Below are 12,173 nucleotides of genomic sequence, written 5' to 3'. Positions count from 1 at the left end.
TGAGTGATGCACATGGGGACAGGTCGGGTGGCCACTCCAGAGACCTTCTCACCCTGTGGCTTGCTCAGCCTCCCCAGCAGTAACCTGTTGCTGGGCCCTACCCCGTGACTTCACCCATGGGAGGCTAGGGCACATTTGCTGAGCCTCATCCTCAGGGACCTCAGACCCAGCTTAGTTTTAAAGCCGCAAAGGTTAACTGTGGGAGCTCAGGGGTTGGAGGGTCATTGGAGTGTCCCAAGACTGCAGAATGAGCCCATCTCACATGGGGATGGTGCCGTTTTAAGGAATACTTCTCAAAGTTTAGAGACTGACCCTCAGGGTCCCCAAAACCCCAATCCTCTCTTCCCAGCCCATCGTGAGCAAGGGTCCAGCATGGCAGCTCTTCCTTATGGCTCAACCCCCAGGTCCCTGCACCCACCCTACCTTTCCTCATCTTGGGAGTCACCAAATGTGTCCACTCCCCTGTCTCTCTCCACCCAGCACCCCAGGCCACACCCAGTGCCTCACAGCAAAACCACCTCCTTGAGACTGTCCTTCAGACCTTACTGCACACAGGTCGGCACCCCCTCCAGGTCTCCTGGCAGACAGCATGCTCATTCTCATAGTAAGGATAAACTATGTTTCTCTCTTTCAGGGGCGTCTTTCTGTCACTAATTCAGAAGCACTTTCCTTCAACCAAAAGAAAGCGAGACAGAGGAGCAGGCAGTAAGAGAAAACGTAAGCACCCATCCTGCGTGCACTCTTGGCTTGTGGCCCTCCTAGGGCTCCCTTCTGTCCTCTCTCCTGCTGCTTCTCAGTCCCTCCTTTCTGAGCATCATCCCAGTTCAGCCAGTCACTCCTGCTGCTCCCTCTGCTTTAAGGGGTGCCCCTTTCCCACTGTCCACCTGCAAAGGAGGGCTGGGGAGGAGTGAAACCACTACCTGTAGGGAGGCATCCAGGGGTCAACAGGCACAGAGTGCCCTGACTGCAGTCTCCCAAGAGAGCTGGTGAGGGCAGCCTCCAGCTGCAGTGCCCGCTTGTGAGTTGCCATGAACTGACCCCCAAGTCAGACCCACACAGGGTGAAGGAACAGGGCTGGGCCCAGGTGATCTCTGGCTCCTCCCCTTTAGGGCGGCCTAGGGGCCGAGGGGCCAAGGCATCCAGGCCAGCATACGATATGGCAGGCGTGATCCGAATCAGTGATGACAGCAGCACCGAGTCAGATGCCGGCCTGGACAGCGATTTCCACTCTTCCCCCGAGTCCCTGGTGGACGATGATGTGGTTATCGTGGATGCTGTGGGGCTCCCTGCTGACAACCGTGGTGAGGCCCGTGACCCAGGGTTTCCCCTCTTTACAACTGGGGAACAAGCTCAGAGGGGGAGGTCAGTGCCCCATGGCTGGTCAGCAGTGGAGCTGGGTACACAAAGGCAGTCTGGGGTTAAGGAGAATGTCCAGGACCCTATACTTCCTCTGCACCTGCCTGTCCCTGAGCCTAGAGGGAACCCCTCATCCTCAAGGACCCAAGGCTGAGTTCTGCTGTGGTTTGGGTTTTGGTCAGGTTACCTGGCTGGTCACCCCCCTGACCCTGCGGCCCCCACAGGCCTCCTGTGTCCCCCACAGCGAGACCCCCATGGACCTGGTATCCTGGAGCGGGTGGAGCGGCTGAAGCAGGACCTGCTGGCCAAGGTGCAGGTGCTGGGCCGAGAGCTGCCAGTCAACACCCTGGACAAGCTCATTGACCAGCTGGGGGGCCCTGAACATGTGGCAGAGGTGAGCTCCGGAAGGGCTCCCATTAGGACTCAGACTCTGGTGCCCCCTGGTGGCCAATCCAAGTCCTCACTAGCACTGTGAGGATGGGAGGCCAACTGCAGGGTCCAGCATCCAGTTGTAGGGGGTGTGCCCACCTCCCACAATACCCCATGTGCCCCTGGGTCTATGGGTTCTGGGTGCAGTCTCAGGCCCCAGGATGGACTTCCAAACCCCCAATTTTCTCTGCCTGTCCTCTCTTCCCACCCACACTATACTCTTTCTTGTATGGGATGTTCCCGTGGTGCCGCCTCAGATCCTCTGTAGCTCTATGTTGCTGGTTCCAAGGCAAAGGTCATGTTCCAGCCCAGGGCCCACAGTCCTTCTCCTCACCCAGGGCAGAGGTTGGTGGGGGGAGACGCAGAAACTAAGGGACACGGGGACCAGCCTCTGTGCAGCCATGCAGGCTGACAGCATGTCCCTTGCTCCTGCCCTGTCACAGATGACTGGTAGGAAGGGCCGCGTGGTGTCCAGGTCTGACGGGACTGTGGCCTTCGAGTCTCGGGCGGAGCAGGGCCTCTCCATCGACCACGTGAACCTCAGGGAGAAGGAGCGCTTCATGAGAGGGGAAAAGGTGGGGGACATGGAGGTGGGCACTGTGTGCCAGTGTACGTGGGTGAGGAGGAAAAGTTTGTGAGGGCCTGCTGGATAGGAGACACAGGGGTTCTGAGTCTTAAGGAGCTGCCCTGGACCACTGATTGCTCCAGCCCCATGTGGCTGTGTGCCATGAGTGCTTTGCTTGGGTGTATGTGCCCAAGGTGGGGGACACAGGCCTCCCTGGCTACCTTAACTTTAGCCCTGGTGAAATCTGCCTGAAGAAACAAGAAAGCAGGCAGGGTGGGGCTGCCACTCCCTCCAGGGGTGACCTTGGGGATGGTCCACACTTCATTCAAAGCCTATGTGGCCCCCACCCCATAGAGTATGCCTCAACTTGCTGTGTGGTTCACCTTGAACAACACATCAGGGTGACCCAGGGCATATGAAGTATGTGGGTAAGGAAGAACAGGCACCACCTGCCCCACTACCCTGACCCATCCACATCCCCCTAGCTTGTGGCCATCATCTCTGAGGCTTCCAGCTCTGGAGTCTCTCTCCAAGCCGATCGTCGGGTCCAGAACCAGCGGCGCCGGGTCCACATGACACTTGAGCTGCCCTGGAGTGCTGACCGTGCCATCCAGCAATTTGGTGAGCCCTGCCACTCCCCAGGATACCCTTCCCCAGGATACCCAGGCATGCCCTCACCTTGACCCCACCCCATGGGGTGGCCCCTGAGAGCCCTTGTGTCTCTAGGCCGGACCCATCGGTCCAATCAAGTCTCTGCGCCAGAATACATCTTCCTCATCTCAGAGTTGGCCGGAGAGCGCAGGTTTGCCTCCATTGTCGCCAAGCGACTAGAGAGCCTGGTGAGTGGTCAGGCTGAGCCCGAGTGAGATGGGTGGGGGTTGGTCATGGGAGTTGTTGGGGGGCCACCTGAGGAGGGGAGTGGGGAAGAGTGTGGGCAGTGTGTGAAGGCTCCCCCATCCCCAACAGGGGGCTCTGACACACGGGGACCGTAGAGCCACTGAGTCCCGAGACCTGAGCAAGTACAACTTTGAGAACAAGGTACCAGAGAGGTTGGGGGTTCTGGAGAGGAGGGGTCCCAGGTGCCTGAGCCCAGCCTCTGACCTGGTCCTTCTGCTCAGTATGGCGCCCGGGCCCTCAGCTGCGTCCTCACCACCATCCTGAGCCAGACAGAGAACAAGGTGCCCCTGCCCCAGGGCTACCCAGGAGGGGACGCCGCTTTCTTCCGGGGTGAGCTGAGGGTGTGGCACCTGGGGGATCAGTTTGGGGCACTGGGATTGGTAGACTGGATTTGTGTCTAAAGATCCCTCCAACACCCACCAAAGGGACTGTGGTGGCAGAGGGACCAGGGGCAGGCTGGGGCAAAGGGCACATGTGAAAACTCTCTCCTGCAGACATGAAGCAGGGCCTGCTGTCGGTTGGCATCGGTGGGCGGGAGTCCAGGTCCGGCTGCCTGGATGTGGAGAAGGGTGAGTGCCCCTTACCCTCCAGGTGGGCTGGGTGAGGAGTGGGCAGGCGGGGTGGACACAGCCTGAGGCCCTCCTGCCCCGACAGACTGCTCCATCACCAAGTTCCTCAACCGAATCCTGGGGCTGGAGGTGCACAAGCAGAATGCGCTGTTCCAGTACTTCTCTGACACCTTTGACCACCTTATTGAGGTGGACAAGAAGGAGGGCAAATATGACATGGGCATCCTGGGTAAGTGCCCCCAGGGGAGAAGGAACTGACTGCCAGCAGCCCACATACCAGGCCCTCACCAAGTACACCAAGGGCCAAGGGGTCTCTTACTAGTAAAGCTTTATTCATAACTCTGCAGACGACCTAACTGTCCCCAGGATAGCCATGCAGAGAGGGACCCAAAGAGGCAGGCAGGCTGGTCACACCTGGTGTGAGTGACCTGCACCTTGTGGTTGGGACCCCAGGCCACCAGACTGGAGGGGCTGCTCACACTCCAGGATGTGGGCAAGGTCAGGACGAGGCTGATTCTGCTGGGGGAACCTCCTCTATGGCCACCTGAAAACTTGGGATTGACACCCCTGCCAAAGCTCAGAAGCTGGAGCCAGCTGAGCAACACTGAGCCTCATTTGATTGAGGAGACATATGGCCCCCAGGTGGGACCCTGCTCACCCTGGTGTCCTCTCCAGACCTGGCTCCGGGCATCGAGGAGATCTACGAAGAGAGCCAGCAGGTGTTCCTGGCCCCCGGGCACCCGCAGGATGGGCAGGTGGTCTTGTACAAGGTGAGAGGACAGTGGCCTGCCCTGACCCCTGCCCCAAGCACCCGCCCCCGCCCCTGCCCCTAATGCCTGAATGCTGTGGCAGATCACTGTGGACCGTGGCCTGAAATGGGAGGAGGCGTACACCAAGTCACTGGAGCTGACAGGCCCCCATGATGGCTTCTACCTCTCCTACAAGGTGGGCAACCCTGGGGGCCAGCTTGGGGAAGGGCAGGCAGTGCTGCGAGGATAGAGGTTCAGCTTCCAGCCCCGTGCCCTCCCCAGTACAACTGCATTGGGGACCCCCAGCTAGGACATGCGGCTGCCTGTCCCAACCTCACAAGACCCCCCTGCCTAGGCTCGTGGCAACAAGCCGAGCTGCCTCTTGGCCGAGCAGAACCACAACAAGCTCTTCACCGTGTACAAGCCCAATATTGGCCGGCAGAGCCAACTGGAGACCTTCGACAGCCTGTGCCGGAAGTTCCACCGGGTAGGGGTAGGGGCAGGGGCAGGGGCAGGGGCAGGGGAGGAGACGGGGAGGGAGGCCCCAGGATGCCCATGTCCCCAGGTTTATGTATCTGTTACTCTGGTTGCCCTGCTGTGACCCGTCCCTGATAGGGCTTCCAGCTGGCCACCAAGAGGGGGTAGCCAGGTGTGAGGTGGGTTGGCCAGGAGCACGCTGAGCCTCAGGGTACTAGAAGTGTGGATCGGCCTTTCATTCAGGGTCTAGCGTGACTATGTGTCCCTAGGTGACAGCAGAGGAGGCCAGGGAGCCCTGGGAGAATAACTACACCTTGTCACTGAAGCACTGCAGCCATACCTCGTGGTGAGGACTAGGGTTGGATTGGGTTGGGGGTGCAACTGCATTGGATGGTACTATCCCATTTTCTCTGGGCAGCTCTACTAGTTATGGCCTGCACATGCTACACAGGGCAAGGGGCACTTTGGGCATCTGGGGCATCCCAGGACTTTCAGGAGGTGGCACTTAAAGAAATAAGCGGTGCTAGAATGGGGGAGAAACCTATGGGGCTTGGGGAGGACTGCAGGGTCATTGGGGGTAGGTGCGTGGGGCATTGTGTCTGAGCCTCCCTGCCTGCCACACAGGAACCGGCAATGCCGGCTAGTGCAGGAGGGCAAGGACTGTGTGCAGGGCTTGAGGCTGCGGCACCACTACATGCTGTGCGGAGCACTATTGCGGGTGTGGGGCCGCATCGCCGCTGTCATGGCTGATGTTACCAGCAGCAGCTACCTGCAGATTGTTCGCCTTAAGACCAAGGACAAGAAGAAGCAAGTTGGTGAGCGTGCCAGCTGGAAGGGGGTGTGGGAGTGGGTGGGTGGGTGCTGTACCAGAGGCCTTGACCCACCATCCTCCATGTGTGCTGCAGGCATCAAGATCCCTGAGAGCTGCATCCCCCGAGTGCTACAGGAACTGCAACTCATGGATGCAGATGTGAAGCGCAAGAATGTGCAGGGCCAAGGCTATCCACTGCCACTGCCGCCACCACCAGCCCTGCGCCCACTCTCACTGCCCTGCGGCCCTGGTGAGGTCCTGGACCTTACATACAGCCCACCAGCGCAGGTCTTCCCACAGCCCTCACCCTTTGCCTTTCCACTTCCCCCAGACCCTACTCCCACGCCCAGTGGACTGCTGCTGGGCTCCCCCAATACCCCAGCTGACCCTGCAGCTCTCATGCACCAGGGTTGCAACATCAACTTCAAAGAGGTGCTAGAGGACATGATGCGTTCCTTCAATGCTGTGCCACCTCCAGAGCCCCCTGGGGCGCTGGGCATTGGTGCAGGGATTGTGGGTGTACCAGGGGGTGGTGGGGGCCCTGAGCGGCAGAGTGTTATCCAGTTCAGCCCCCCTTTCCCCAATTCCTAGGCCTGGGCTCCAGCACACAGCCAGGCATTCTCCCTGGACAAAACTTATTTATCTGTAATATGCCACAGACATGGTCTTGTACCAAAGTGGGTGGTGAGCAGGGCAGGTCCCCCTGCCAACTACTGAGAGGAAGCGGGGCTAGCCCGCCCCTCATCCAGCCAACCAAGGCCTCCACTGCAGTGCCTTCCCCGGCCGGTGCCTGGGCAGACCCCTCAACATGCTGCCACCCTGCCCAGGGGAACAGCGAGTGTGCACATCCCACTCGGACTCAGGTGGGGCCTGGGGGCAGAGGGTGCCCCTCGCCTCTTCACTCCTGCCCTCCAGGCCTGGGTGGGACTCCCCTCCCCAGCCCACCCCATCAGGCCTGGAAAGACCAGAACCCCTGAAATACACAAAACTGGGTGGCCCCAAGAGCTGGAAACTCAGGAAACCCCCAGTTCGGTTCTCAGGGCCTTCGTCTCCGGGAGGCTGTGTGGGGCAGACGCCCCATTAATATATGCAATTCCCCTACCTGCTCTCTGCTCCCTAAATTATTGCCCAAGTGCCTCTTCCAGGCCCCAGAATCTGCCTGTGGAACTGGAGGGGTGGTGGGTGGTCCCTGGTTTCTATGTGTATTTATAATTCAAGTGTATATATGTAAAAAGATCTTTTTTAAATATATGTGTCTTTTCACTACTCCCCAGGCTGTCTGCTCCTCTGGACTGCAGGGGAAGTGAGGAGGGAGGGTAGGGGTGCCACTACACGTCCACTCCACAAGGGGCACGTAGGAGATGCCTGGCCTGTGGGGAGTGTGAGAGAGTGAAACCCACCCATTGTTTGCCCATTGCTTTGACGAGCCAGGATGGGAGAGATAGGTCCACCGGGTAGGACCCTTGTCTACTGCGTGGTTCCAGTATCAGCATAGCAGGGCAGCTGCCTCGGAACTGGCTGAGCCAGACTTGTATCTGGGACCAGACACTGCGCTGTCTACCTTCTGCCCCATAGAGACAAAGCCCATCTGAGACCCTTGTGAGACCAATTCCTCATTTGTCATACCCCCTCCCCACATTGTATAGGGCTTTGGCCTAAGTTTCCTCCCAGGGCTTCCTCAGGGGTATTGGGGTGCTGGTTCTACAGGGGGCTGCTCAGGGACGGGAAGGCCCGAGAGCTGGATCTGGTACGGGAAGCAGGAGTGGACTCCAAGCCCCTCCTGGGAGCTGTGGGAAGTACACCAGAAGCCAGGGCCTGTCTTCAGTCAGAAAGCTGAGTAGTAGGTGGGAGCTACCTCCCTCTGCAGATTCCCACCCCTTGCTTGCTGGCTTTCCCTGGGGAACTAGATGGGGGAGCAGGGGGGTGGGGACATAGCTACTCTCCAGCTATGTCACTTCCCACTCTTCTGGGGAGGACTGTGAACAACTACTCCTGTTTATAAGTGAGGACCATGAGGAGGCTTGGGTGTCCTGGCTCTGTCCACACAATGAAGCCAGTCTGTTGAGCAGGCCCTGCCCAGCATGGCTGTGTGCCAGGAGCAGCTTGGCAGCTGCTCAGCCCCAGATGCCTGGCTCCCCTGACGCTCCCACCTCTTCCCACTGGGGAAGACCACCACTCTGGGCAGGCCCCAAACAGCTGCATCAGGTCAGGTTAAGGCCCTGAGCCAGGAATAGTACCAGGCATTAGGAGAAATTAGTACCTGGAGGATCAGCTCTTGCCCGTGCCCAAGGGGTGGGGCTGCCAAGATTAGAAGCAGGGCTGTAGAGTAGGTGCAGCCCTCTGAACCCTAAGGGAACTCCGCCCCCATGTTGATCCCCCAGGGAAGCAGAAGTACCCAGCAGGTCAATTTGTACGTTTTATTCCCACAAGACAGCTAGGGGGAGGGGATGCCGAGCTACAATCCAGGCCGGGCTGAGGGCCTTCCTCCGGCAGGGGTGCACGCCAGGTTCTCAGGTCTGCCCCACCAGTGGGCTGGTTTTTAGACAGACTGTCATGGGTGCCGGGTGGAAAGCTCCAAGGAGCACGGGTGGTAGGCTCGGATGGAGGGTACACACTTGTGGAGTTACAGGTAGCAGGGCAGGTCCTTCTCTATGACCTGTGGGAGAAGCAGGGTCAGGGATACCTCTTTTGGTGAACCCACCCCCAGCAAGCTCCCTGGAAAGGCACTTACCAGGGGCTCTTCCATGGGACCATACCGCTTCACTACACAACCGTTCTTGTCAATGAGGAACTGTCAGGACAGGTATCATTAGCATGAGGCCACTGCCAGGGGACCCCTGCAAGAAGGCTGGGGGCAAGCAAGCATCCTCCACCTGTTGCCCCATTAAGGCCAAGCCTATGGCCTCTTGGGGTGGGGGCACTGAGCTGGCCTCAGACACAGACCTGGCCCATTCTGCCCCCCAAAGCCCTTCCTTACCTTGGTGAAGTTCCACTTGATGGCACTACAAAAGAAGTGACAGATCATGAGAAATCCCATGGCAACTGCAGCACCATCCCCTGGGGAGTCATCCTGCCCTGCCCTCCCCTCCCCCCACTCACTTTCCCAGGATGCCCCTTCCCTTGGGCTGGACTTTCATCCACTTCCACAACGGGTGGGCGTCATCCCCATTCACACAGATCTTGCTATACATATCGAATTTGACATTATAGCCGGCAGCGAACTCTTTGATCTCTGCATTAGTCCCTGGCTCCTATGGCAAGCAGGGGTGCTTGGGTCAGTGGGAAGAAATATGTACCCCATTTTGGTCCCCACTTCTGCAGACCCAGACCCTCTCCCCATGTCCACACACAGGACAACAAGGGACACAAGGCACACACCTGCCTCCCGAACTGGTTGCAAGGGAAAGCCAGGATCCGTAAACCGCACTCAGCATATCGGGCGTGCAGGTCGACGAGCTGAGTGTAGTTTACGTCTGTTTTGCCTCATTGCGAGGCCACGTTGGTGACGATGCACACGAAGCCCCTGGAGATGGAATGGGGTCAAAGCCGCTGGCCTTCCCTCTGCCTCCCCCACCAGGTTGGCAGGTACGTACCGGTACTTGTCCAGGTTAACCATGTGCCCGTCGATGTCCTTGGCTGAGAACTCGTGCATGGACTGAGCACAGCGCCAGTCGTCGCGGGAGGCGCACTGCAAGGCAAGGGCGCCCTGAGCGGCTGGTGGACCTCGGGGCATGGAGACACCAGCCAACTCATCCAGCCCACGGTCCCCAAGGGAGGACGAGATCCCAAGTGAAAAAGGGCCCTGAAGCAAGTAAAAAGTGAGGGCTCCTCCTCCTCAAAGGTGCACGCACCCTGCGCAGTGGGGCGTGTTTAACCGCGGACACCGAGGCCCAGGAAAGGTTGGGGATCCTGCCAGGTGCCCCAGCAAGCATGGGGGCGCCTCTGGCGAGTGTGGGGGCCCCGCGCGCACCGGATCCTGATATTTGACACCACAGCCACTCTCCCAGGACGCCGGCTGTGCCCGTTCCAGGCATTTGGAACAGGGTTCCTTCCGGCGAGGGCGCGTCCTCCGGCGCCCGCAGGCCGGTGCCTTCCGTCGCCTAGGGGATCGGTGGCGGCGGCGGCGGCGGCGGCGGCGCCGCCGCCGCCTGCCCGGCAACCGGCGCCGCCGTTTGCAGCGATCCCGGGAGCAGGCGGCTGCACGGCCCATGCCAATCCTTCTCCAGATGTTCCGGTGCCCACCGAGTGCCACACCAGGGGAACAAAGGACCGGTAACCAGGGCTCCCGGCCGCCCATCTGTGACGCCACTGCGCAGTGTCCCAGGGCGTACAGGGCGGGGGAGGGGCGGGGGATTAACCTGCCCAAGGGGCGCCCTCACTCTGCGGGCTCCGGCCTGGGCGTCAGCAGCCGAAGGCCCCCCAGTTGCCCCGACGCAACAGACCCTGCGCGGTCCGAAAGACCCAACCGCTTAGCTTTGCCCACTGATCTCCGGACACTGCCCCCAGCCATGATCCCGCCCGTACCCCGGACCTTGAGCTACCCACCGCCCGGACAGTCGCCTCGCGTGCGCGCCGGACGGCGCCCTCCCACCCAAGGTCACTGTGGCCCCGGGCGTCGCGGTGGAGGCCGCGCGTCCACCCCAACGGCCCGATGGCCCGAAAGCCAGCGCTGCGCTCACCATGGTGCTGGCCAGGCCTGGCGCAGCCAGAGCCCCGCACAGAAGGGCCGGCTTCAGTAGACGGCACAGGCGGCTTAAGTTCATCGCAGCGGAGGAGGCGCCTAAAAAGTAGCGGCTCCACCCCACACCGAGCGGACCAATGGACGCGCGCCGGCGCCCCTAGCCTCCCCGCCCTCGACCACGCCCACCAGAGTTCTCATTGGCCAGTCGCTCCGGCGCTGTGACTCGTGGTAAAAATAGCCAATGAGAGGCGGGAATGAACGGCGTTCGTGGGTGGGGCCGCGGGTTGCGGTTTTGTTGCTGTCTGTGACTGCGCCTGCTCGTAGGCGGGTGGGCGGCCGCGAGTACGTAAGCTGCTCGTTGGTGGCGGTGAGACAGTTATCCGGGTGATAGGCCAGAGCTCCGCGGGGTACCTGACAAGCTGAACTGGAAACCCAAGGGGAGATAGCTCGAACTCGCAGAGAAATAGCCCCACCTCATTGAAAACTGGGGAGTTTGTTTTTAACGTCAATAAAAACCAAACTGGGGGCCAGACTTTATCTCTCTCGGGGCTGTGGGGGCGCCTCGACTCCATCTGTGGGCGCCCAGGGATTGCATGGGGGGGTCACCTAGTGGCGGGTGCCCCTGCCGAAGTCGTCTGCTGCCGCAGTGTCCGCCATAGAGCACAGTGGCCGAGGCATTACCGTCTTAGAGGAACCGTCGCTTTAGCCGCTTATATAAGTCACACCTGAGGTGGGGGGCGGTTGTTAAATCAGACTCCCTGGTATTCCATCCCCCGGGAGGACACTCGGGGTTGCCCAGGTGTGTGCTTACAAGGAAAAACTACCCCAGAGCGACGTCTCCACTTCTAGCATTACAGGCAAGTACGCACACAGAACCAGAAAGGCCCCAGTAAAACCTTAGACACTTGGCCACAGCGGTCAGAAAAATGACCCACCCCATTCTTGGGACCTGAATCATGGAATTCCACAGCAGGCCTGGCTGACCCCACCCCCATGCCCCAGCCATTACTGGACCTTGACTTTGGGACAGCAGGGTAGTTTCAGCCTTTTTGTGCTCTGTAAACTTCTCTACCCTTTGCTCAGAGCATTTGAGAAGCTCTGAGAACATTTCTACATTCCTCCCATGAACATTTCTACATAGGCCAGGGGGCAGGAATTCTTGGGCTGAGTTGATTTGGCAGAGCCATTGAGCCCTCTCTCTCCCTCTGCCACAGACCCAGGGCTGTTAGAAGGCAGAGCGGGGGCTTAAATGGCCAAGTTGGGTGGTAAAAGTAGGGGAGGGAAAAATTCCCCCAGGCTGGGTTGCTGCATTCTCTTTGCACAATGTTTACTGTGGCTTCTTCCCTCCAATCAGGCCACCAAAAGAGTTCTCAAGTTCAGGGAAGGGAGCATTGTTTCAGGTGGGCCTCCTCACTTCTCAGGAATAACCCTCATGCCACTCCCAGCATTTCCTCCCCTTGGCAGCACTGGTGTCCCTGCCAGTCTGTCTGGCCATGAGGAAGACTCAGCTCTTTCCATTTTCGTTTAAGTTGTGATCTGTTGTTATTTGCTGTACAGTAATTCATTTTGGAGTTGCCTGAAAAACAGCACAGGGCGAGGCCCCCATGAAGTGCACCAAGGATGAGAGATGATGGAACAT

General features: G+C 59.5%; 2 protein-coding genes across 6 annotated transcripts in view; one reads left to right on the top strand and one right to left on the bottom strand.

Annotated features, from left to right (window-relative positions):
• Nucleotides 1-7,126, top strand: part of SBNO2 (strawberry notch homolog 2) — a 49,380-nt gene extending 42,254 nt beyond the window's left edge. For 4 of the 5 annotated variants that reach the window (XM_053658301.1, XM_053658302.1, XM_053658303.1 and 1 more), the window contains 16 exons: nucleotides 635-717; nucleotides 1,110-1,301; nucleotides 1,581-1,750; nucleotides 2,229-2,360; nucleotides 2,836-2,971; nucleotides 3,077-3,189; nucleotides 3,317-3,388; nucleotides 3,469-3,577; nucleotides 3,742-3,816; nucleotides 3,902-4,045; nucleotides 4,492-4,586; nucleotides 4,669-4,761; nucleotides 4,921-5,052; nucleotides 5,312-5,388; nucleotides 5,667-5,857; nucleotides 5,948-7,126. In XM_053658301.1, coding sequence (XP_053514276.1) covers nucleotides 635-717; nucleotides 1,110-1,301; nucleotides 1,581-1,750; nucleotides 2,229-2,360; nucleotides 2,836-2,971; nucleotides 3,077-3,189; nucleotides 3,317-3,388; nucleotides 3,469-3,577; nucleotides 3,742-3,816; nucleotides 3,902-4,045; nucleotides 4,492-4,586; nucleotides 4,669-4,761; nucleotides 4,921-5,052; nucleotides 5,312-5,388; nucleotides 5,667-5,857; nucleotides 5,948-6,444 — 2,311 coding nt within the window. In that variant the 3' untranslated portion in view covers nucleotides 6,445-7,126. The remainder of the gene's footprint in view (nucleotides 1-634; nucleotides 718-1,109; nucleotides 1,302-1,580; nucleotides 1,751-2,228; nucleotides 2,361-2,835; nucleotides 2,972-3,076; nucleotides 3,190-3,316; nucleotides 3,389-3,468; nucleotides 3,578-3,741; nucleotides 3,817-3,901; nucleotides 4,046-4,491; nucleotides 4,587-4,668; nucleotides 4,762-4,920; nucleotides 5,053-5,311; nucleotides 5,389-5,666; nucleotides 5,858-5,947) is intronic. The other variant, XR_008390256.1, reaches the window with a different exon arrangement.
• A 1,130-nt stretch (nucleotides 7,127-8,256) lies between these two features.
• On the bottom strand, nucleotides 8,257-10,643 carry GPX4 (glutathione peroxidase 4). Its single transcript, XM_037139022.2, has 7 exons — nucleotides 10,533-10,643; nucleotides 9,447-9,541; nucleotides 9,232-9,376; nucleotides 8,953-9,104; nucleotides 8,831-8,855; nucleotides 8,585-8,644; nucleotides 8,257-8,509 (listed from the first exon to the last, which is right to left on the bottom strand). Exons 1-7 carry the CDS (start codon nucleotides 10,614-10,616, stop codon nucleotides 8,477-8,479), a joined length of 594 nt encoding a protein of 197 aa, XP_036994917.1. The 5' UTR covers nucleotides 10,617-10,643; the 3' UTR covers nucleotides 8,257-8,476.
• Between the last annotated feature and the right edge of the window lie 1,530 nt (nucleotides 10,644-12,173).

The sequence above is a fragment of the Artibeus jamaicensis genome, unplaced genomic scaffold (genome assembly GCF_021234435.1).
Source record: "Artibeus jamaicensis isolate MK-2021 breed Jamaican fruit bat unplaced genomic scaffold, CSHL_Jam_final scaffold_537, whole genome shotgun sequence".
NCBI classification, from domain to species: domain Eukaryota; kingdom Metazoa; phylum Chordata; class Mammalia; order Chiroptera; family Phyllostomidae; genus Artibeus; species Artibeus jamaicensis.
Note: the sequence above shows the minus strand (reverse complement) of the source record. Positions and strands in the feature narration are given on the sequence as shown.